This window comes from Micromys minutus, assembly GCF_963924665.1.
Source record: "Micromys minutus genome assembly, chromosome: 12".
NCBI lineage: Eukaryota > Metazoa > Chordata > Mammalia > Rodentia > Muridae > Micromys > Micromys minutus.
Window position 1 is genome coordinate 36,724,254 of NC_137981.1, and position 25,484 is coordinate 36,749,737.

General features: G+C 39.7%; 1 protein-coding gene across 3 annotated transcripts in view; it reads right to left on the reverse strand.

Annotated features, from left to right (window-relative positions):
* ADK (adenosine kinase) overlaps positions 1-25,484 on the reverse strand; it is a 374,447-nt gene that overhangs the window by 63,226 nt on the left and 285,737 nt on the right. For 2 of the 3 annotated variants that reach the window (XM_080926020.1, XM_080926021.1), the window contains exons 8-9: positions 13,916-13,951; positions 3,914-4,028 (exon numbers count right to left, since the gene is read on the reverse strand). In XM_080926020.1, the coding sequence (XP_080782146.1) occupies positions 3,914-4,028; positions 13,916-13,951 (151 nt within the window). The remainder of the gene's footprint in view (positions 1-3,913; positions 4,029-13,915; positions 13,952-25,484) is intronic. The other variant, XM_080926022.1, reaches the window with a different exon arrangement.

Sequence of the window (25,484 nt, forward strand, 5' to 3'; positions counted from 1 at the left end):
GATGTAACACTCTCTGATGGCCCTACAGCAGGTGCTTGTAACTGTTGAACCATCTTCGCAACCCCTAGAATTTGCATTTCTTATTGTGTGCTTTCTGAGTTTTACATATACTCTTTACTATCCAGGGATGGAGAGTACCTAGTGTTTTTGGAGAGCATGAAAAAATACGAGATGAAGTAACGAGTTTATTTAAGCACTTAGGAAGATGACAGGTAGCTTTAAGCCCTTCATTTACCGGTAATACCTTAGGACATTGTTAGCTGTATCTCAAAGGCACAAACAATTTAATCTGCAGTTTTCCTGTAAGAGCCAATGAGTTCTTGATAGTTTTTTTTTAATCGTTATACATTTTTACAGTTATTTTACATATATGGGTGTTTTGCTTATGTGGATGTCTGTGCTCCACATGTTTGCCTGGTATCCAAGAGACCAGTAGAAGGCAAAGGATCCCCTGTGGGTGATGCCTTGAGGGTGCTGGGGATTGAACCTGAGTCCTCTAGTAGTGTTCTTAAGGGCTGAGCCATCTCTCCAGGCTCTTTGATACTCTAAGTTGTTTTCTAAAATTATTTTTATTTATGTATCTGTGTGAATGTGTGCCACATGCAGGTAGGTACTTGGGCCAGAAGAGGGCACTGGGTTTCTTGGAGCTGGAGTTACTATCCAACATGGATGCTAGGAATTGAACTGGGCCCTCTGGAAGGGTAGCACATACTCTTAAGCACTGAGCCATTTCTTTGGCCCCTAGTCCTTAGTATTTCTGGATGCAGTAAAGAGAAAGAGGCATCTATCAAGGCCCGGCTTATTGAAGAAGATGCTACTCTGCGCCCATCATTCCACAGAATCATAAAATGTGGCCCTTGAGTGGAACTATTTAACTGAATGATTCTCAAAGTGAGGGATGAGACCATCAGAATATCTCTATCACCTGAGGGAAAACTTCCTAGAAACACACAGCACTCCTCCAGACCCATCTTCTGGCATCTTATACACTCCCCGAGGATGCCTATCCTAATGTCGCTCAGAGTGGGATTGTTAGAGCAGGGAAGATACTTTAAAAAGGGAGGTCTACATTTACTCAAAATTCACTAGATGATTTATTTGCATATGACAGCATCGGCCTTTCGGTTACGAGCCTCTATGAGAAAAAGTGGTTTATAGAGATCATATCTCATCTCTAGAAAAAAAAGTGGCAAGGAAATTGATTTTTGTTAACATTATTGCTAAATGCCTTAACAGTGTGATCATTGAAAATACCCTACAGTGTGAGGTTTAAGGCACAGTGAGTCCTAATTAGTGCTTTAATAAGTGTGCTAGTGCTTTAATAAGTGTGCCTTGTACCATTCTGGAATGTCACTTATGGTAAATTAAGGGACACTTTCCCTCTCTATCTTCCATTAGTATTTTAATGCTAGGAGGTGGGAAAAGGCTGATCCATATTCAGCGGGAAAGGAGGGAAAACAATAACAAATTGGCATCTCTTCTGTGAACTGCCCCACAGGCCAAGCATTTTTATGTTCTTAATCATTATTAAATGACTTAACATGACACCCAGAGCCTGGCGAATGATTGCATCCTTACATGAGAACGAATTACAAATGAAATGAAAGATCAAGCTGTATTAGAGGACTGCCTCTGGGAAATGAAAATCTTTAATTCTCTTTTATTATTGACATTTATTTGGCTGCCATGAATAACAACACAGCGAAGAGATTCAGCTATGCTTGTGCACTGAATAGCTTATCCCAGGGCTCAAAACCGCATTAACATTTATCATGTTTGCTTTTGTAGCTGACACCACTGAACAGATTCTCTATCCATCTTGTATTTATCATGCATTGCAATATACCGCATCCTCTAAGTTCATTTTCATACGATAGCAACAGCAAGATCAGCTATGTCTTGCATCAAATAAGTTTCCGATTAGAAGCATTCTTAAGAGTGGTTTAATAAAAAAAAAAAAAAAAGGAGTGGTTTAATAGATTTAATAAAGCATAAAGTAAGCTCACAAAAAATTCAGTTATAAGATAGGGAGTCCAAACTTCAGTATGGCGAAAATTAGTAAGATCGAGAGTGAGGAGGAGGCTTGTATGAGACATGATCCGGGATATAGAAAGACTTAGAAAGTATGTCTCCACAAAGACCATCCCAGCAGCATCTTATGAATCTCGAGGCAGGATTACATTTCCTGTAAGAAGCCTGCATGGTTTAAGTCAGAACTGGTCCATACACAAACAAGATATTGATCTTGTCTGTGCATGTAGATACCCTTTCATGGGTTATTTCTTTTCTCTACCAAAAACCAACAGCATGCCTTTTCCTGCCACATCGGTGGAGGACTGAACAGTACCTGGTACCTTTGCTCACACGAGCCTCCTTAACTCCTTATTTTAAATCCCTCCTAGAATTCAGGGCTTAACAAGGATATTTATCTTTTTTGGAAAGTCACTTAACTTAGCTAGAATGTGTTTGAGATTTTGTTTTAGTTTTTCAATAGCTCTTGGCATTGAAAATTTCAAACACAGTAGGTAAAATGGCTCCACAATTCCCCTTGTATCCAATACCCAACTCTGACAATCAACTCCCGACCACTTCCACCTCATGGATTTCACTTAACTCTTCCACACACTGACTTCTTTTGAAGCAAGTCTTGATGTTATCTTTTGGTAAGTCTACAAACAAGGAAGTTGAGTAAATTATTTCTCATGTGTCTCTTTGTATCCCATTTTGTTAAAAAAAAAAAAAGTAACTTCAGTAGGCGTGGTGGGGGGCATTTGCTATCCCTGCCAGCACCTGGAAGGCTGAGGCAGTAGAACTGCTCCAAGTGTGAGGCCAGCCCGGATGCACAGAGATTATAAGGGGAGCCTGGGTTACACAATGAGAACCTATATCAAAAATTTAAGAATAAAATATTTAGACTATATTCAACATTTTATGTAAATTAATTTTATTTTGTAGATCTTTAAAGGTTATGTTCCATTTAATGTTTAGCTGAGTATTAAACAAATACATTGGTTTAATTATATTACTGTTTATAAAATCATTAACTAACTGATTGGATTTAAGATGAACCATTCAGAAAGAATTAACAGACTTACATTTAGCTTAAATAGTAGCTAAAATATATTATAAAGTAGCCTCATATTGAAAATATTAATTAATAGTACATTTGATCACTAGATGAAATTTCTATTTCTATGAAAGGTATGAAAACAGACATGAGATTTGTCTTCTTGAAAGAAAACAGGAGGTTATAATTAGCAACCAAGCTCTTTGGAAAGCTGAGGCAGGGGGATTTCAAATTTAAGGTCAGTCAAGGTCAGTTTGGGTTACACAAGGAATTCAAGGCCAGTAAAGGATATTACATGAGACATTCCCCTAAAATTATATATACGAAGTATAAAAAGGGCCAGGGATTGAGAGCTCAACAGTAGAGCAATTGTCTGGCATGCAAAATGCCCTAAGTAAGATTTCTAGTATTGGGTGGGGTATGAGTCAGAGGCAGGTGAGCTCTGGACAGCCAGAAATATACAGACTGTCAAAAATAAAACCCTTAGTACTGCAAAAACAAATCAACAATGACAGAAAAATTTCAGAAGAAACGGTTCTGGATTTGACTTGTTCATAATCGAATAAATGTATTTTATTCTGATGCAAGGGTTTATATGTGAAAGGTATTGTTTTTGAAAAGAAGGCGATTTCTGGACTGAGAAAATCCTCCCCAATTTCAAAAGTAAACAAGCTTCATGATTGACTTCTAATAAATTAGAACCTTGAAAGGAAAACCATGTCCACAGGGGTAGAAGAGAGAAATATGAAAGTCAAACTGTGGAAGGCTCACTGTAGAAGAGAAACAAAACTTTGCTGCAATTAATCTCGCTTTAACACATGGATCTGTCACACAGCCCCACAGTACCTGTAGCCACTACAGTGTCCTCTCTCCCTTGAGTGATGATCACGGTCCTCTGCCTCTTCGAGTTCACCTTTGGAAGAGCCTGCGCCTTTTTGGCTATTTCTTTAATATCTTTAGTCTATTAAGAAGAGGAAAAAAAATCATGATCAGTAGAGTAAGAGAAAATTATATTAGTATGCCAACAATTTTGCTTCTGATGGGGACTTAGTATTTACTACAGCACATTTGAAAAGAGATTTTTAACCATACAAAGATAAAGAGAACAGCTTCATTTATTTATCCGCAAGAGCTTCTGGAGATCAGTCTGCCCCAACTTCACATTTATAATGGGGTCTATTTCATCTCTTCACCTTCAATACCTGCCGTTCATTTTATTCCAAAGCAAACCTCAGGCACTTTATAATTCAATCTATAAATGTGTTAGTATGTTATCTCTCAAAGGTAATCACTAAACGGCATATAATCGGGATACACTTGAATACATTTCACCTGCCTTTTGAAAGGACCTAGGTTTCAGTTCCTAGTACAAAAACAAATCCAAACTACCTTAAATCTCCCACTGCTTAGCAGAGCGTGTTTTGTTTTTGTTTTTTTTTTTGTTTGTTTGTTTTTTGGTTGTGGTATCTTGTCAGTTGATAGTGACTTCCTGGAGCACCAGCCCCAACCAGAAAAAGTCCTTACCATCAGCAAATAAATACTGAGTCAAAGTTCAGATTAAAATAGCATTTAAAGGAAGATCCTCATCTGTTGTTCAGATGGAGACTCCCTGTGTAGTCTAGGCAGGCCTGGAGTTTGTGATCCTCCTGTATCTACCATCACAGGCTGCCCAAATGAAGAGAGCTTCTTTTTTCTTTCTCTTTCTCCTTTTAAAGATTTACTTGTTTGTTTGTTTATTTATGTATGTGAGTACACTGTAGCTGTCTTCAGACTGAGCAGAAAGCATCAGATCCCATTACAGATGGCTGTGAGCCACCATGTGGTTGCTGGGAATTGAACTCAGGCCCTCTGGAAGGTGAAATCAGTGCTCTTAACCACTGAACCATCTCTCCAGCCCTGAGAGCTTTTCTTTTTCTAAAATTTTTTACTTATTTTAAATGTTTACAGAGTATGATTATGCTGACTGGGGAAATAATAAAAGAAAGATAGTGCTAATTTTCCAAAGATCTGGCAGAAAAAAAGAAATGCTAACCTTACTTTATTGTGTAAAGACTTAATTTTCCATAGGAAAAGACCCCACAATGAAAACTGATGAACTTTACATTCACCTTCATGGCTTAGTGCTAATAATGTGACTTCATTGCCTTTCATTGTCCAATATCGCTCTTACAACCGCATGTACATTTGTTTACATACATATGCACTTAACATTAAGACGTTCATGTTTTTCTTTCTAGCTTGAGTGACTTTGTTTAATATTATACATTCTAAGTCCATCCGTCCTTCCCCCCCCCTGCAAAGTTTATGATTTTATTTTCACTTAGAGCTGAAAAATATTTTAAAAATATACTAGATTTTTATCTGGTGATAAGCATGAAACCTGGTTGCATTTCCTTGCAATTCAAGCAGCAATAAATATGGAGGTAGAAATATCACTATGGTAAGGTATAGAGTTCTCTGAGTATATACCCAGGAGTGAATTAGTTGTGTTATATGGTAGTTCTTTTTTTACTACTAAAAGATTTTTATGATTATACAAGGTTCATATTTAATATAAGGCAGAAGTTTCCTATCTTATGCAGTACATGCATTTTTTAAAAAAAGTTTAAAAATATTTAAAAATATTCTTTATGTGGATGTATGTCCTGTGGCATGCATGTGGAAGTTGGGGGACAACTTGAAGGAATCATTCGTTCTACTGACTGAATTCTGGGCATCAAGCTTGGGCTGTCAGGCCTGGGAGGAAGTGCCTGCTGACTCACTTCGCCTCAGCTTTCAGATTTTGAACTGCAGTTTGTGGCAACACTGTCTAAGCAGGTCTGAGCCACCTCCGTTTTACTTGTCATCTTGTTTCAGCCTCCAGAGAAGCCGAGACTCTAGGTACATGCTACTGGAGACGAGCAAAAAAAAAAAAAAAATTGTGAAATGGTGTTAAAAAAAAAAAAAAAAATCAATGGTGAGATTCCATAACTTGTTTTTACCAACTCTTTGGAAAGACACAGCCTACTGTCATTGTTTTGTAATTTAATAAAAGAAAATTGCTCAAATTTAATCTCATAAAAGTAGTCATTTAAGACTGATATAAATCTTTCATATGCAAAACAGAAACTTCCAGATTTACCCACCCCCTTTTCTTTTTGTATCCACAAACAGTTTATGCCAACTCTTTTCTTGCTTGCTCCAAGACTCCTGTGAGTATGCACCTAATCCAAACACCTCACTGTGTATTCAGGATCAACTGCTTACAGGAGATGCCTTCATGTAGTGTAAATCCTTTCTCAAAATCTCAATTTTTATTTTCACAACACTATAGATTTCTAAGTCCACAGTATCTCCCCTTCTTTATCTCCTTTTGTCCTTCTCCCTCACATGGAAGAGTTTCATAACATAGCAAACCTAGACTTACTGGTTGACCTCGAATAAGTTAGTAAACTTCCCTAAGACTCCAATTACTGACAAAATTAACAAAATACTCAACTAAAAGATCTTGGGGCTAGGGGTGTAACTCAGTGGTGGAGTGCATGTTTGGCACGTGCAAAGTCCTTTTGCTCAATCCCTAGGACTGAATCTCCCCAATGACAGTTACCATAAAAGGAAAAACCAGTAATTGTAAAGTGAAGAAGACAGATAAATATTACTTCAACTAACAATCAACTGATGTTAAAATTCTTGAACAAAAGAAGGTATTTGTATACTCCCAAAGGAATCTCCTCCAAACTATTTATCCACTCCAATAGAAAGGAGTAAGCTACGGAAGATAAACCAATCGATAACACCTTAGCCCAGTGATCAAGGTTAACATCACCAGCAGTAAGACTTTGTGACATCCTTTAATCTCCCTGATATGATGCTCTCAGAAGGCCACACCACTCTGTGGGGTTTTCCTGTTAAAAATGTACAACTTCAATTCACTCACAAGAAAACCCCAGACATGCTCAAATAGAAAGGGCCATTCTACAAAATGAATAACCAGGACTTCTTAACTATCAGGGTCACAGACAATGAAGAAAGACTGAAAAACTGCCAAGGCCTGGAAGCTGCTAACAACCTATGACAGAAAAGTAATATGGGAGATTCTATAGACTTTCTAACAAGGAAAAAAAAATCTGTGCAGGGGAGAGCGCAGATAAGGTGCTTGCTTAAAAACTAATGAGTTCAGTCTTCAGAACATACATGGGTAGAAGGAAAGACATGATTCCTCAAAGTTGTTCTCTGACCTTCACATGAATGTGCGAATTCCCCCATATAAAATAGAACAAGAGGACTCACTAGTGAAACTGGAATATAGCCTGTTTACATTTTGCATTGACTGTACGTTAATTTTCTGATTTCGGCATTAAACTTCTGTTATTAAGAGTTAACAGGGGAAGGTAGGTGAAAAAACTACAGTTACTTTACCGGAAAAAGGTGAAGCTAGACATGGCAGACATGTCTGTAATTCTAGCAGTAGGGAAAAACAAGGCAGAAGGATCCTGAGTTTGAGAACAATCAGGGCCACATTGCAAGACCTTATCTTAAAAAAAAAAAAAAAATAGAAGTTCCTGTTCCATGTTCACTCCTATAATCTCAGGACATAGGAGGATCAACATGAGGTCACAAGGATCCGTAGTGAATTTAAGGCTAGCCTGGGCTATAGGGAATGAGATCCTATTTCAAAAAAGAAAGAAGGCAGGGCTGTTAAGTTGGCTCAGGGGTAATGACCACTTGCTGGCCTTGCAGAGAGGACTCAGGTTTGATTCCTAGCAGCAGCACAGAGTTGCTGGCCACTACCTCAACCTCCAGTTCTAGGGGATCTAAAGCCTTCCAGTTTCTGCAGGCAGTAGCGCACATGTGGTAGACAAAGATAAACAGAGGCAAAGCACCACACACAAAAATAAGCAAAACCAAAGATGGAAGAGTTGTGGGGATGAAAACAGGTCAGTCGAAAGCTTAGTGAAACAACTGTATGCTAATACAATATTGATTTTGTTCTTCTTAAAAATTCTCATTTTAGTTCTCCCTAAAACTTTTAATTCGGTAAGATGTTCCTCTAATCCCTAGAAAGGGCCTAAAAAACACTGAGTACTTAAAGCTCAACTATATATCTTATAAGGAGAGAAAAGATTCCCAGGGGGTGGGGGCAAGAGATGAACATTCGGGGTTGAGCTATGAACCATGACAGGGCTCTGAAGGGGTTCCTAATTTTAATTTCTTTATATAGCAGACACTACAGTTTTTTATAATTTACTCAAAAATATTCACTGGGTCTTACCTACCCTAGGCAGTCGGTCTCTTAGCACATGTCATTTTGCAGATGAAGAGACTGATTTGAAGATATTAAGTATGCAGGCTAAGGTGCAGCCAGGATCGCCGACCCAGGTTCTGCCCACAGGAACCTCAGTGTTCGGAACCTCACTTACTTCCAGGATACCCACAACCTTTGCTGCTCTGTGAACTCTGTGAGTACAGACTGCTCTTCCCCAGTCATCTTTTCTGCCCATTCACAAGTTTTCCTGATCTATCTTTATTTAAAGGTGCTTTGTTCCTAGTTGTGTTTTATGCCATAAATTCCAATGTTTGGGTGTTTAGATACACATCATTCATCAATACCATTCTGAAGCCCTACTTCTTCCAATACGCTTGAACACGCTGGAGGGAAACATGGGGCTCGTAGGGAAGAGTAGCAGACTTGGAGAGCTGAGCTGTTTACCCTGGCAGTAGCAGTGAGCTGGGCCATCTGAAACAGGTCCTACAGCCTGGGTCTCACCTGTTGACCTTACTATCTTCTTCTCCAGGTTTAATTCTAAGGATTAAAAGTACCCGTGACACACTGAAAAGATTTTATAACAACGGCCAATTGTGCTTTTATCAACTCTGGTTTAGTGTAGTATCATCTTTTGTTATTTAAAAGGATTATATTTTCCTGGGTCATCCAAATGTTTTGGTGGGTGAAGACGCTTGCTGCCAGGGGGGTGACCTGGGTTCGATCCCTAAATGCTGAAAGGAGAGGACTGATTTCCATAAGTTGCCCTCTGACTTTTATGTATGCGCCACCCAATAAATGAGTGAACGGTCTCTTTCTGAAAGGAGCATGTTTTCTCCCTTCCTCCCTTGTTTGCATTTCATTTTCAGCAAGCAGGTTCCACAGAGGTTCACTGTCCCAGTCTGTCCAAGCGGTGGCATTCCCACGCACTGCTCACTCAGCTATACCGTCTGTGACCTCCGATGGCCAGTCTCAAGCCCCTTCCTCACTTGACTCAACCCAGAGACGCTGGCCTCGTGGATGGCATGGTGCGCTGTCACCACTGTGTCCGCTCTGGATCAGAGGCCTTTGTCCTCCTGTCCTCTGTTTGAAGTGTGTCTTCTTGGCTGACTGCTTAACTGGCTTTCTGTCTTCTTCTGTCACTGCTAGATAGCTCTATCTGTCAGATTTTGAACTTTCTTTCCCTTCTTTAAAAATTTATTACTGTGGGGGTTGGGGACACATGTCTTCTATGGCACATGGACGGTGACGATGGCTTTGAGGATGGTTTCACAGCATTGGTTCTTTCCTTCTGTCTTATTTCTGGGTTCTGGGGGACAGTATTAGAAAAACTATCTGATCTGTCTCCTAATCTGTTTTAAAAAATGTCCTTCTCTGGGACCCAGACACCTTGGGAAGCACCGCTGCCATCTCTTGCCAGCAGGACTTGACTCAGGCCTTATTTTCAGAGACTGTGACAGTTTACTGCAATCCTAAAATTTTTGCAGAACACAAGAACCTAAGGGTGACTCGAGAGAGATCCCGGAGAACCATTACATCCTGAATACGCTGTGTAGATTTTCTCCTCCCTGCTGAGATGATGCATATGTTTGCTGTCTGCACCATCCAGTGAAGTAACCATCATGCCCATAGGCTATGGAGTACTAGAAATGAGTATAGGAAGGACAGGGTGAGTGCATTTTGTTTGATTTTTAAAGACAGTTTCGCTGTGTTTTAGACTGGTCCCAAACCCACGGGTCCAAGCAATCCTCTTCCCTTAGCAGTCAGGATAGTTGGTACCACAGAGCTCTAGGTACTCTTAGCCTTGAATTTTAAGTTTTATGTAATGTTAAATAATCTTAACTTGAGCAGCCAAGTGTGATTATTGGACTGTGTAATTCTATACTTTGTCATTCAGTGTTACAAGGTGACCGAGTCTCCCTGGCCAGAGAGAGGCTGTGACACGCGGATGTTCTGGGTAGTCAGAGGCTGAGGGAAGAAGGGAAGGGGAATAAGACCACTCGGTTCTTCATGCGGAGCGAGCATTATGCCTTAGACACCTACAAGAGAAGGAAAATCTTTGCTTGGAGTCATGCTGAATAAATGACTCAATGGTTTGAATTCCTTTTAGAAACTGGCACATATTTTTCTGTTGTTGAGACAATGAAATATGGAGAGTAACTAAATTTAGGTTTGGAGGTATTTTCTTCATCTTATTTAATTCGCATCAATTTATGACAGTTTTTTAAAGGCTTTATAATGAAGCCTGCTTTTAAGCACCTTGTTTTTATTTAGATTCTAACAATGTAAACCTTTAATCAGTTCAGCTCAAGGAAAAGACTTAACAGCACACTGCAGTCTGAGCTGTTTTTCCAGAATAATAAAAGGCCTCACGAAACTCTTACCAAGAATTGTCATTTTAAATTCTTAGCAGGTCTGTCATTTAAATCGGGCACTGTGCAATTTTCTATCACCTATGTAGAGAAACCCACTCTCCTGCCTTATGCTCTGCCTACCTCCAGCTTTTTATCTCCTCCTCCAGTGCTCTCCTAAGCTGCTGCTTCTCACTAAAAATGCCCAATTCATTTTAAAGATTAAAGATTTTTTTTAAAAAACAGAGATTATCTAGAATTTGCAGAGAAGCCCACCAGGGCATCATAAACAACGCTGCGGAGGGTCTTTGCTGATGAATAAACACAGGTTATTTTCAGAGATGGTGGGCTGGCCTGTTGGCAGTCAGAGCACCGATACCGGCAGCACTCGGCGGGTTTGGGAAAGGATTGGGATTAATAACAGAAAATAGGGGAGGGGAGGGGTGCTGGTAGGAAGACGGATGCTCGCCATCCCTTTCATTCAACCACTCCACTTCTCCCCCACCCAAGGTACTCCAAATTCAGAGTCAATATTAAGGTAGGAGAGAGAAAATACAATTTTTTTTGCCTGGCTTGTTACACCAGACTTGGGAACAACAGAACATCTTCATAGACATAAAACTGATAAGATAAAGTGATTTAGTCTTGTTTTATTCAAGAGTACTATACTCTGCACCTATGCTTTTGCATTTTTCTCTAATGAGGTAAGAAAACTTTAATGACATTATAAAAATCATGGGATTTCTCAGACAGCATCCCACATGTGGGTTGTATTTTTATCAACAATGCTGACTTGTGGCTGCTCTATTCATGGCTCGTATATATTCTGCAATGCTTCTGATGCTTTTGGGGATCCATAGAGGGACATATCAAGGCACTGTGTGCTTTAGTGGATCTGGCACAGCTGGGTCTGTGTGTTAGAAGGTGACGGGATAGGTGATTATGATAATCGTCACTTTCCTTACCTGCTCTAATACATTATGGCAGACTACGACAAAGGGAAACAATTTTTAAATCAGTAAATAGGAACTAATGAAAGGTTAATATAGTGCGGGTTAGCAGGAAATAGAGAATGTAATTTGTTGCTAAGACTGAATGTGAACCAGATACACTTAGAGCAAAGAGCTCAAGAAGAAATAAGGTCTGCACCAGTCTTACTAACCCACAAAACATCACAGGAGCACCATGGAACTGAGATTTTTTTGCTATATTCATGTTATATACCTATCTGCAAAACCAGTCGAGGAACCCATGAACTTTTGTTTAATGATAACACAGCTAACAGACAGTACACATTTATATTCTAAAACCTCTTATCTATGAAGCATTTGGATTTATAATATTATAATATTTGAGAATATTAGGTTTTAGCGTAAAAACTTAGCGCGAGTTAAACGTTTATGATTTAAGATAGGGTCTTGCCATGTATTCCTGGCTGGCTTTGAACTCAGAGATCTCCCTGCTTCTTCCTCTAGAGAACAGGAATTACATGAAGGTACACAACTATGCCTGGTGGTAAAACTTTAAAAATGACCGAAAGCATTTACATATATTCTTACAATCAAGACATTTGTTGTAGATGTCTCTTTCTGTGTATATACATGAGTGTTTACTTCCTAGCCTCACATTTAAAAAAATTACATTAAGTTATTGTATGTACTCACGTATGTCTCAAAGCTCTAGTGTGGAGGTCAGAGGTCTTTATCTGCTGAGGCATTTGGTAACCTCCACATTGCATTTGTGAACACTGACTTCATCTGGTCTTATATGGCAGTTGTCAATTTGGGAGATTAAATAACAAGACAAGCAGTTTTGGAAATCCCTTTCTATACTACTTATTTCTACAGTGACTCAAATGTGGTGAAACAATGGAAGTCACCAGTTACGTTTCAAACGATTGAAGGAATTCTTAGAGACATGCCCATTGTCTTCTACAATGAAGAGGAACTGTCTCAGGTTTATACAGTCACCGTGCATGCATATAATTTTGTTTCTTAATGATGAATCTTCTTTCTAATATGTTTTATTAATAGTTGGATCGCAAATTCACATTTCTTTAAGGTGCTTAAGGCTTACTCAGCATAGTCCGATCAACACTCACAGTTTCTATATGTGGTCAACAATACTGAGTATGCAAAGAAAGATAGAATTCCTAAATCTTAATTACATTTCTAAAGTTACATGAGTGGAGTGGCTCAGCCAATAAGCATGCTTGGATGCCAAACCAGGTGACCTGGGTTCAGTCCCCACAGCCACATGGTGGAAGGATAGGCTTGACTCCACAGGTTCTCCTCTGAGCTCCACACATATGCGGTGGCAGACAAGTGCCCTCCGACCAAGTAAATAACACAATTTTCAAAAGTTGTTCTAGTCATATAACATTACAAGTTGATGTATAAAACAGAGCATTTGACAGTGTTCTGGGTCACTATCCTAGCCATCAAAGATTCATAAACTCAGTTAATTATCTGTCAATTAACCTGGGTTCATGCTCAAGTTAGTGTTTTCTAACAGTCAATTACAAGATCGTATTATGCAGACAGAAACATGGTCTTAACTGTATCTTGATTTTGCCAACAACAACCACAAGGAGTTTTGAAGCTTGACAAGATCGTCCTTCTATTAGGTAAACAGAATTGAGACCAGAAAATTAAGGCTAATTGTCAATATTTTCCTTACAAAAACCATCCTGTGTTATTTTTAAAAAGATGAAAAGGAGACAAGACTCAAGTTAGAAGCTCATAAGCAGGAATGAAATTAATCAGCCCCTAACAACTGGTAGGTAAGTACAACCTTTGGAAATTAATTTGCATAATGATAATCTACGAGTGATAGGGCTGAACTTATTTAAGTGACATTATAGCTCACTATTCTGTCTTGCCCCGCCATTGCTTCAGCCCTGAATTTGTATAAAATGTAATGCAGCTAATGAGGTAGCTTTTTAACTGAACAAACTGACAGGCCCCATATCTGCAGAGGCAGCTTGAAACTGTGCCCAACCTCTTGGCTTCCCAAGAGGCTTTTCAAAATTCAATAAATAACATCTGTAGGCGATGTTGGGTGCAGACCTAGCAGAGTGCGTCATAACACTGTGCTGGCAGAACAAAGAAACCATGACGACTGCCAAGTTTCCATGGCAACTGCAGCGAGGCTCTGAGAGTATAATAGCACATCAATCACTGTCCAAAAGAACTTCATTATCAGCTAGAAAAAACCTTTAGGATCTGTTTAGTGTGCAATTGTGGGTTAACTCACCTCAAAGCCTTGCTCTCTAGCAAAAGTGGCAGCTTCCTGGAAAAAAAAAAAAAAAGGACAGTTAATTATAAAGTGCCAGATAATGAAAAAATAACTCATTTTGAAACCCAGTCTTCTTTTTTGTACAATTATCTCAATATATTCACATAGATTAATTTTTACATTTACCCTAAAAAATATTTCCCTTTTGTCTTGGCATGCAAAACAATGGGCCACATGGTGTCAACATACTTCACAAGCCAGAACAGGGGAGATGTGGTTATGTTTTTACAGTGGCTGCCAATGAGTTTAGGTGTTCTGACCTCAGTCAGAAAGGAAAGACATTCACTTGAAGCCCAGGGACCATGCTGGTGGTTACATTTGTAATTAAAACAGTGCCTCTCAGAAAGCTCTTCTGGAGACAGGCATGCCTCCTAATAGATGTTTAGATGCTAAAACAATTATTTTGCAATCCCCTGATGAAACTTATACAGACAGGGATCACCAGTGGTTGTTAAAGTCATTGGGGAAAGGATGACAGGGAACCGGTTCTTCCCATGGAATCAAATCAGCACAGATTACATGCTGGTGACGGGGAGCACAGTGTAACTTTGTAATGGAAGGGATCAAGCTGTCATCAGTGGAACCCCGTGATCATTCCTCTCCCTTAGCATCCTTCATAGTGGGATCACCATACGTCCTGTGCCTGTTATGATGGGGAATGGAGTTCACCATATCAACCGGGAAGTATTCTAGCTAAAACATCTTCACACCAATTAACCAAAACTTTAGTCCAATAACTTGTATTTATGAGAAAAAGAGAGGAACATATTAAAGGAGAGAGTGAGCAAATCTGTAAGATGGGGTGCATTTATAAGGCAACTAGAACTGTTTTTTAACTAAAGATAACCTCAAAGAAAAACTGGGAGGGAAAGTGAACAAAACTAGCATATAACTGTATCTTATTTTAAACCAATCAGCTGTAAAAGGCATTTGAACAGAGGTGATTTGAAAATCAGAGGATATGAGGAATTATTAGTTTGATATTAGGAATGATCGGGGGAGCAAAAGGAAGCAATTTGACAAAATACTGACAACTGTGAAACTGAGATACATGATATATGTGGTGAATACTCCCACTCTATACACCCCTTACCCCCACCCTCACAGGGGTCTTGCTATACAGTCCTGGCTGGCCAGGAAATGTTATGCAGGCAAGACTCCACAAACTTGTATAGATCCACCTGCTTCTGCCTCCCCAAGCACTGAGATTAAAGGTTTGGGGCATCATGCCTGGCTTTTGTCTAAGAGGAAAAGGTTACAAAAGTTAACACTTAAAAGAATGTTTACAAATTTTAATACACAAAGTTCTTCCAGACTTTATACATATGAGCACAATTTAATGAACATTATGACATACTCTAATGCTTTCCTAACAGGATGCTGAAAGACAAAACAAAACAAACCACCCCCAAACTGAAAAACAAAACAAAAAAACCCCAATCCTCATCTATGTAACTAAGTCTTTACGCCTTTACTGTTTAGCTTATGCGTAAGTTTAGTTTTAGGAATGATAGAAAATGGAGGCAATGCTACTTTTCATTTCTACTTCCCTCTTGAAAGTGAAAAAAAATTGCAGACAACTGTCAAGAGTCTCTACATCTTAACTTACATTCCTCCAAAATTATCTTTGCCAAGAGATATTAATAGAAGGATGGGATTTGAGCCCAAGTAGTGAGCAGATCCAAGTCAACTAGAGCGACTGCCGCACCAAACCATGTAAGGCAGAAAGTACAGTCAGTGCCTTGGAAGTGAATGTGGATAGCTCCTCCATGGCGAGGGAAATACTAATTAAGAAATACATGCATGTACTTACGGCCCTCTGTATTAATAACAGAGATTTAGAGATTTATACTTTCAGAGTGTAGAAAGGTCAAAATTCGTGATTATAGTTGAACAGTGGGGTTAACAGGAAGTCTTAAGCTGAGTGTGGGACCTCATTCACTAGAAAAATAGCAGGCTGACTAGTGAGCCACAGTTGACAATGACACACACACACACACACACACACACACACACACACACACACACACACGACAAACCCTTGATGAATGGCTCAGGTAAGCAATGTTACTCTTTTCTATTTCCTTACAAAACAGTTTATAGTTCACAAAGTTAATAATATTTGCTGCTATGGTATCAAGGCAAATGATAAGGTTGAAAAGACATCAGTGTATTGTTTTCTAGGCTGTCATAAATTAAATAAATGAATTCTTAGACGAATAATGCAACTGACTATCTCTAGTGAGAACTACTACTATACTTACAATTGTTTTAGGTTTATTTATGTATGAGTGTTTGGTTTGCACGTATATTTGTGTACCATGTGCATAGTTGGTACTTGCAGAGTCCAGGAGAGGGTGTCAGATCCCCTGGAACTGAAGTCACCAATGGTTGTGAGGTACTGTGTGAGTGCTGGGAACCAAACCTGGAATCTTTACAAGAGCAACAAGTACTTTTAACAAGTAAGCCATCTATCTCCCCAGCCCCCAAGAACTACTTTTCATGCCCAGCCTGGGATATAGTGAGTTCTGGGACACTGGGTGGGAGTGAGGGAGCTTCAGGGTCATTAAGAGAAAAGGAATCTGTAGAAATAAAATTGCACCATGACAGAAAGACCAAAGCCAGTATGTAGTAGTTAAACTGAGGCAAGGAGTAGTACTGGGAACAATCTGCTCAGGCCCTCAAGGTGCTAGAAGTGCCGCATTTCCAAGTTAAATCCCACATCTGGAATTCAGTTTATATGGAAAAGGTTCTTAGGGAGCACATGTTGGATTTGAACTCTTTAATCCTCCTAGGTACGAGTGCTGACATCATAAATGTGTCACCATGCCTGGCTCTATTATTGTTTTATTTTTATGATGCTAGCTTTTTTCTTATATACTAATAATTTAACTGTAACTTGGCAAATTACAGAATAATGGCAGGAATATATATACATACATATACATACATACACACACACACACACACACACACACACACACAGTTTTAAGTCAGGAGCTCTCTATGTAACCTAATTTGGTCTGAATCTTGGTATATAGTCTGAGCTGACTTTGAACTATCTCTGTTCTGGCCTCCATCTCTCAAGTGCTGTGATTTTTTTAGACTGTGCCACCAAGTTTGGCTTCAAATCATTATCATGTAAGGAAGGCATGCATTAGGACATTTCCACATATGTAAACAGTTCCAAGCACCAGCACATTTCTGGCTTAGGTTGGACATACTTAGGAAAAGCCAAGTCAATTTTCTTGGTGCCTCTTCACACGGGCTTGCTGTGCCCTATCATCAGAACAGCCAAGACCTTGTTCTGTGCCTTAGAATGATCTTATCTTCTGGCTTCCTCTCACCTTCCTTTGATCTTGGACTGGTGCCCCCCAAGTCACACCATTGGAGCCGGCAGCTGTCTCACGTTGCTGCAGACTCTGTCACGCTAACCTCTGACCTGAAGGTGTTTGCAGATACAGTGATGGAATGGTATTTACTTTTTCCCTTCTTAGCAAAACAAACAAAACAACAGAGGGGAACAGTTTGACCCAGCAAGAATTTTCAGCAGAATTTCTGTTCTCAGATTCACTGCATGAAAGAGCAGAGAGAAAAGGTATTAGGTCAGAAGACTGGGAAGGAGTGAGCCAGGGTGGTGGGCAGAAAGGTGAAGCAGGTTCCAAGTATCAGGAGTAATTCCAAGTGAACTGATCACACTAAATTGAAAAGGACTTGTTAGTGTGCATTTGCCATGAAAGTGAGAAAGGAAAACAAGCAAGTCTCCATCTGTGCTGCCCCAGGGCGCCTTGTACTGAGTTTCACAAATCTAATGAAGCAGTCAGGTTAAAATCCAGTCACGAGTGGCTGTGACATGGGGAACAGCCAGGGCTAGACCAGAGGAGCAGGGTAGTTCCTGATGCAGGTGATTATCCATGTGATAATCATTGTATTTACAGGCTTTCCATGTTAGATCTGACATAAAAAGATCACAGAGGAGGAGGGGTCACAGAGATAGACAACTGACTCGGAGGTTGTCATGCCCCCGAGAGCGCAGCGCTTCCATTCACCGATGGCAAGCAACACAAGCAGAAGCAGACAGGTCTGGAAGACTGTTTCTGATCAGCCTGCACTTCGAGATGACACTTCCTTCTGTCTTGATCACTTCCACCGTTATGCTGTTTCAGAGACAGGTCACGTTTTCAGAACGCATCATTGGATGCGCTGTAATACAGCATCATTTGTCCTTTACAGCGAAGGAACTTCATGTGTCTTTTGCAATAACAGAGTCAGTTTTTTTTTTCTTCCTGGAAAATGAGTGTTGTCAATGAAATGACACATAATTAGCATCTTCCTGTTGTCCACACTGAGCTGCTTAGGAGCTGCCGGAGGCTCGTGAGTTAGTTCACTACCCAGGCTTGAATCGTGGTGATCAAAAAGCACCAGATACTGATTTTGAAGAAAGGTTTAGAAAACATTAGCAAGTTATTAAAAAAGTACAATCCTAGGCCAGGTGTGGCGACACATACATCTTTAAATCCAGTACTCAGGAGGCAGAGGCAGGCAGATCTCCATGAATTTGAAGCTTGGTCTGGTCTACACAGTGAGTTCAAGGACAGCCAGGGCACAAACCAAACCAAACCAACCAACCAACCAACCAACCAACCAACCAACCAACCAACCAAAAACCAAAACCCCAACCACAACCCCCAAAGGACAATTCTCAGATTATACAAGAAAAAAGCAAGTAGATATTTGTGTGTACAAAAGATAATGGTTTCTTTTCTCATCAGCTGATGAGAAAACTCTTTTATTTTGTCGAATGCACACAAGTTCTTACTTAAATAAAGCAAAATTAATGGAATTGATGTTTAACTAAAACTACAATTTGTTCATACTCATTTCAATCATTTCTAACCAGTTATTATAGAAATACGATTTCTGCATATTGGCCTGGAATCATTTGAGTTTTCCAAACCAGTTATTATAAGGAAGGCTCTCTCTCTCCCTCCCTCTTCTCCCTCTCTTTTTAGGTTACTTAGGATTTCCTACACAGATGGGTCTGTCTGTTAACCTGCATTATATAGCTTCTAACCGTGACCCTCCTACTTCCTGTGCTACACTTCAAGACAATGGACCCAAGTTAGAGCTACCATCTGTTTGTTACCAGCCTACACCTGCACCTCAGAAAGGAGGGATCCTGGGTATATGCTGAAACGGAAAGGGAGAAGAAGGTTCAGGTTAGACCCACAGACTGCAGCCTACTCATTTGAAACACTAGTCTAATATCACTAGTAACACTGCTTTATAGTTACAAACAGCAGAAAACTCAGGGTTTGGCAGTGTGGCTCTCATTGGAATCTCCGTGATCTTTACCCCAGTCCTGGGTGTCGAGAGGAAGATATCCAGGGAGAATAGGGCAGCAAAGCAATGCTTCTTTTTCACATCGTTCACCTTTATCAGAAAAATATTTACTCCTAAATATGGATTTAGACTAAGAGCATCTGTTAAGATAAAAGGGCTCCATCTGTTGCAGATCTTAAAATGATAAGAGATGAAAAGTACCACTCTAAGTCCTAACTAGTATGAAATGGATACGTCTAAGTCATGATGACACCTCTTGTCCATTTTCTAACTAGAACCTATGTATAAAATTTTCTTTATCCAAATAGAAAATTCAGACCTCTCTCTATTCTAAGGCGTGCTGTTCTTTTTGAATGGCTTTCTCTACAGTAACAGCCAAAATGGGAAGAGTGTAGGGCTTGAAGGAAAAGATACCAAGATCCAGTATTACAGCCATTTTGCTGTGGAGCAAGTCACTTGGTGTACTGGTTTGTCTACTGATTGATTAAATTTTGCTCACTATTTGCTAACACTAATTTTATTGGATTACACTAATAAAATAAAAACATTACACGTAACACCGCAGACACTTTACCCGCTGAATGTAAGTTCTTGGATAGTTTTAAAAAACTAGAATACCGAGAATACACTCAATAGCTTATCTGAAAGTCATGTGTCGTAGCAGAGAGTGTGAGTAATCTGACTCTGGTACTCAGATCCTTGGACAGTCTTTCCTAGAGTATGGGCTACAGCTAGTAACTTGCTTCTAATAATTTAACCAAAGAGATAGAGTTTTTTTTGTTCATCCTCTTTAGCCCATTCCTTCTCTCTCTATCTTACTCTGTCTATCAAGTTCCATTCTAAGGACCCACACGGAGAGGAAAATGGCGGAGCATCAGAGTTTTTGCAACAGACTTTTCAGCAAGGTGACCAAAACCTCGGGCTACGCTCTACGGCAGGCCCTTAATCACAGTTGCCAAAACTTCAAGTAACATCACAGAAGGCCAACCACAGGGTAACAGGGCAAGCACATCATGGAAAGAAACTTTAGATACATGTTTTTACAACACTTCTGGATAGCTCAGTATGGTCAACTATTTCTTTCTAACTGGGAAATGCCCTGTACAAAGAATTCTCTCTTTGGCATCGGGTTTTCCAGTTTCCATGTCACATGTTATTCTAGGCTATGGCATGCTTACCAAGGCTACAGCAAGATTTTTAAGTAGAACTGGAATACTCAGGTGACAAAAATATTGAGTTAAAGTCTAATGTCACTGTGAGGTTTGTAACAGCTGTGGGAGTGATGAACCTCCAAGTCACAACGAAATTTAATGATAAATGCCTGTTGTTTCTTTTACATACCACATACGGCAGAATATAAAGACATATTGCCTAAGCTTCTGAATGCTTTCCTGTGCTGTTCTTCAGATGAGCTACATTTTCTTCATGCTATTTATTAAAACATTTCCACATTTTCATAAGCATTTGCATTAGTGCTAACACGTCAAAAATTTTATTATTATCAATGAGGAAAAGTTTTAATTTATAACAAAGTAAAGGCTGGAAAACTGTTAAGTAGCATTTGAGCCTGGGAACTACTCTTAAAAAGAAATTTCATTCACAAAAATGTCTGAACTGGCTTTTCCGAGGAATATAATGGATAACTTTTTGGAGATTTCCAACCTGTGCTCTGACATTTATTACCATATGCTTCCTGTCTGCAGAATGCAGAATAGAAATATTATTTAACATTTATTGAGTGCCAGAAACTCTGTGGGCCAATGTGTAACTATAAAGACAGACATGGCCTCTGTCCAATAGTATATAATAAAAACTAGATAGTCAGTATATAAATTATGCCTCTATTAATGAAACTAAAAAAACATTTAAGAGACAAAACACAAGCCAAAAAATGGGCCTTAGTTCATGAGCCTTAACCCTTTCACAAAGTGGTTTGTTAGTTAGCTGATTTCACTATTTTAGAAGAAAGAATAATCCATTTTTACCCTTAACACATTGAATGGTGGTAAGCAAAGTTGGTAGGACTTTCACCCCAAAGTAAGTCTGATTATCTACCAATGGTAACTTTTAGAACTATGTAAGTTCTTACTCAGTGTAAGTGGTCTGGGTGTATGGTAAAATGCACTTTTTAGTACGGGTGTGTATACACGTGCATGAGTGAGTACAGGGGCCATAGTTCAATGTTGGGTGTCTTTTCTTGATGACTTTTCCCACTAATTTTTTGAGACATAGGCAGACTCTCACTGAACTTGAAACTCACCAATTTGTCTACGATAGCTGACCAGAGGACCTGGGTTCAGTTTCCAGCACCTACAGCGTGGCTCACAAGCACTTGTAACCCGAGACCTGGGGGTTTCCATTCTCTTTTCTGGCCTTTTCAGGAGTCAGGTTCACACATGGTACACATACATACGTGCAGATAAACATTCATACATATAAAAAAAATCTTTAAAGAGAATGAGGAGAGGACAGCCAAAGAAAAGCCTCAGGGAAGCATTAGGCATTTCATCTTATTTAAAAGGACAGTGTGGGGCTTCATCCCAAAGGCTTGAGGTATTTGGTTACTCAATAAATGCCAGCCTTTTCCTTTGTCTCACGTCCTAATAACACATGACTTTCATTTTACAGACAGGAATGTAAAGATATGAAGACGTTAGAGTATGACTGAGACTACGCCTGAGACTATAGAGGATCGCCTCTACATTTGTGGCCGACGAGAAGCATTATTAGTCTGTGAGCAGGAGGACATGTGCGCATGCGTATGGGTGTGAGGGGCGGGGCATGCCATGATGTATGTCAGAGGCAGCTTCTGGGATAATAAACAGGTGAAAGTGAGACTTTCCTGATGTCTGAAAGTTTCACCCTTTCCTAAAAAACCTTCTCGGTGCCCCATTGCATGTCTTCCTTCACCTCCCTTTTGATTCTGTTTCCACTGTGTCTGTGTCTGTGTTTGCCTAGTGTCCTAAAGAAAAGTAACTCAGCTCTCAACCTTTCCACCCAGAGGGATGGGCGTAGGTGGGAGGTGGATTTCACATACCCTCTCGGTTTGATGTACCACCAGACATCCTGCGCTACCTCCTGAGTCCTTTTGACAAGTCCCAAATTCTGCCACATCCAATGGGGACCTGCAACACCCACGTTTCCAACCCTCTTGCCTCACAGCTAGGTCATGCCTGTACTTACTCGTGAAAGTATGAATGCTGTAGTCTGCCATCTAGGTACTAGCATGAGACTCTCCCGGTTGGAACGTGTCCTTGTATACAATCGTAGTTTGTCTTTGCATACAGATTTCCTAGTCAGATATTTTACTATTCCCATACATACGTGCCATGTGCCAGTCAAACTAGACTGCTTGCTAGTCTCTACCATGCCCCAGGCCTTTTCCCTTCTCCATACCACCTTGCACTAGTAGGCACTAAATGAATCAGAATACCTTCAACCACATTTGTCAAACTCCCACCTATCCCTTCAGGGTTAGTCCAGCCATCTTTCTCTTAATGGAACGCCTTCCTGAATTGTTCATGAGTGGCTTCTTGGAGTGAATAAGGATTCTGCTCAAGTTTTAAAAGCTCCTCAAACTGGCAATCACGAAAACATAGTTACTTGTACTGATAGCTTATCTTTCTTACTGGACTGTAAGTCCTTAGTGCAGAAACTCTCTTTTTCATTTGCATAAAATAGATAATAAAAACCGTTGACTTTCAAAATGACGAGGAAAGCAAAGACAAGCCTCCAAACTGTCACATCACACGGCTATGATTTCCTGCTCTGCTTTAAAAAAATGTTTTTTGTTTTTTTTTTAATTTCATGATTCCTTTGTTTTAAAGACAATCTCACTATGTAGCTCAGGCTAGCCTAGACTTGATTATAATCCTGTCTTTGCCTTTGAAGTCATAGGCTTACAGTTTTATTTCCTTCTAAACCAATAAACAAATCAGTTTCTTGAGAATACACAGTATGAAGCAGAAAAAGGTGCACTAGAATGAGTTTAGCTGGCAAATCTAATGTCTTTGCTAAAAAAGTAAAAGGTCATTTGACTTTTATAGCTGTGACTTAGAAACTTGGGAACTGCTGGGTTGATATGTTTTGTGAGGGTATTTCTATAACCCATATTTCCTGCCATACCTGCACGTGTCCTGCTTTTGAAAGCCACCCTGAGGAATTAAGGTATATGTCTTACTTCCAAGTCTAAAATCAGGGGAACAGATTTTCCCATAAGAATGTTAAACTCTGAATTTGCATTATTATAATTACATTTTCAAGGTTGCAGTGCAGGCTAGACATTTTGGGCAGACAGTGAACACCAAAGAGAACAGCACAGAAGAAGGAGAAAGGTTTGTCACAGAAGCAGAACAACACACTGAGCTTGGGGTGGTAGTCTGAACAAGAATGGCCTCACAGGCTCACGTATTTGAACGCTTACTCCCTAGTTCACAGAGCTGTTTTGGAAGACTTGATGGCTTTGTTGGAGAGGGTGTGTCACTGAGGGTGGACTTTGAGGCTTGCAAAACTCAAGCCAGGCCACCCAAATTCATTCGCCCTGCCTCTTGCTTGTGGGGAAGATGGAAACTCTCAACCACTGCTCCAGTGTCACGTCTGCCACCACAGTCCCTGCCACAAAGATTATGGACTCAGCCTCGGAATCCGTAAGCAAGCCTCTATTTAAATGCTTTCCTGTTTAATCTGCCTTGGTCATGGTGTCTCTTCAGAGTAAGAGAATAGTGACTAAGACAAGATGGTGCAGTAAACGCATTTTACCTTGTGTGTGTATGTGCATGTGCCCTACACCTTATGTTTGAGACAGAAGGTCTTTCAGTGGGCTGGACCCTCCAATGGATTCAGCTCCACTGGCTGGCCAGCAAGCTCCAGGGCCCTCCTCTTCTCCTTCTTCAGCATTGGCATAATAAGAACAGGGATCTGAACTCAGTTCCTCACGCTTGTGCAGGAAGCACTTTACAGACTGAGGCATCTTCTTACCACTACTTACCAATAAATTCTCTTTCTTGATGATAGTGGGCCTTACGTTACCCACTGCTAACAGATGACAGTGACCTACCTACATTAGTTTTGAATAAATGGCAAAGACCGAAGTCACAACAAAGCAAAGATAAATTATTGAAATGAAAAAGATAAACCAAGGTTGGTAATGCAGCTTAGCAGTAAGACACTGATCTAGAAAATGATAAATAGTTTAGGTAGAGAACACTCAGCCTAAGTTCTGTTCTGCCTCAGATTTTTCAAAAGCATTCCAGATTACTGAGTGTTACTAAGGAAGGCTTCCCGAGTAGTGGAAGAATGCAATATGAACTCTCACCAATATCCTCAAAGTAAAATTCATCACACTCATACTATCTGCTGAATAGTGTTATACTTAGAGCTAGTGTTGGACATCTGACGAGTGCCCTTAATCTATGCAATCACGGAGACAGTGTTAGCCCTTATGTAAGGCTCCAGAGGCATCATGTAGAATCTCTTGGCTATGATGATTAGGCTGGGTGTTTGCTTGTGGTATCTGTGGTAAGAATAAAGGTGAAAGCAGTAATTATCTACCATCTTCTTTATGAATTTTGGCAATGGACAACCATGTAAGATACCATTTTTTTCTACTTTAAAGGTTAAGAGCACAGGAGGAAGCGGGATTTGATGTGAGTGAGGGCACAAGTGTGGTGTAGGACACACATTTAAGGTAAGTGTAGGGTCCATGTGGAGCGAAGAGCAAACATTCTTCAATGACAACCAACAAAACAAAACAAACACAAGCCATTTTAAACAATGAAACATAAAAACACCGATTTTCATGATGTAAATAATGACTTGCAGGTGAAAATCTTTTCTAACTCTAAAATTCAGTGATCATAAAATGTTTTTTTTTTTTTTTTGGGGGGGGGGGGAGCTTTAACAGTCATGGATAATAAAGGAGGGTCCCCTAAGGAAAAGTCTATAGTTTAAGAAATAACTGGCCTATATTGAATAGACTTAAACCCTGGTATCTGTAAAAGGTAAGATGATGTTTTAAAAGATGGCAGGAAAAGGCTCATTACTTCTTTCTAGAAATCAAAACACAAGAAACCTTTCTCTTCATTCACGGATATTCAAAACAAACTCTTGCCAAGAAAAACAAACTGCATGTTGGAAAATATGAATCATCACCGGTCTTCAGACTTACATTTAATAATTAGGTTGC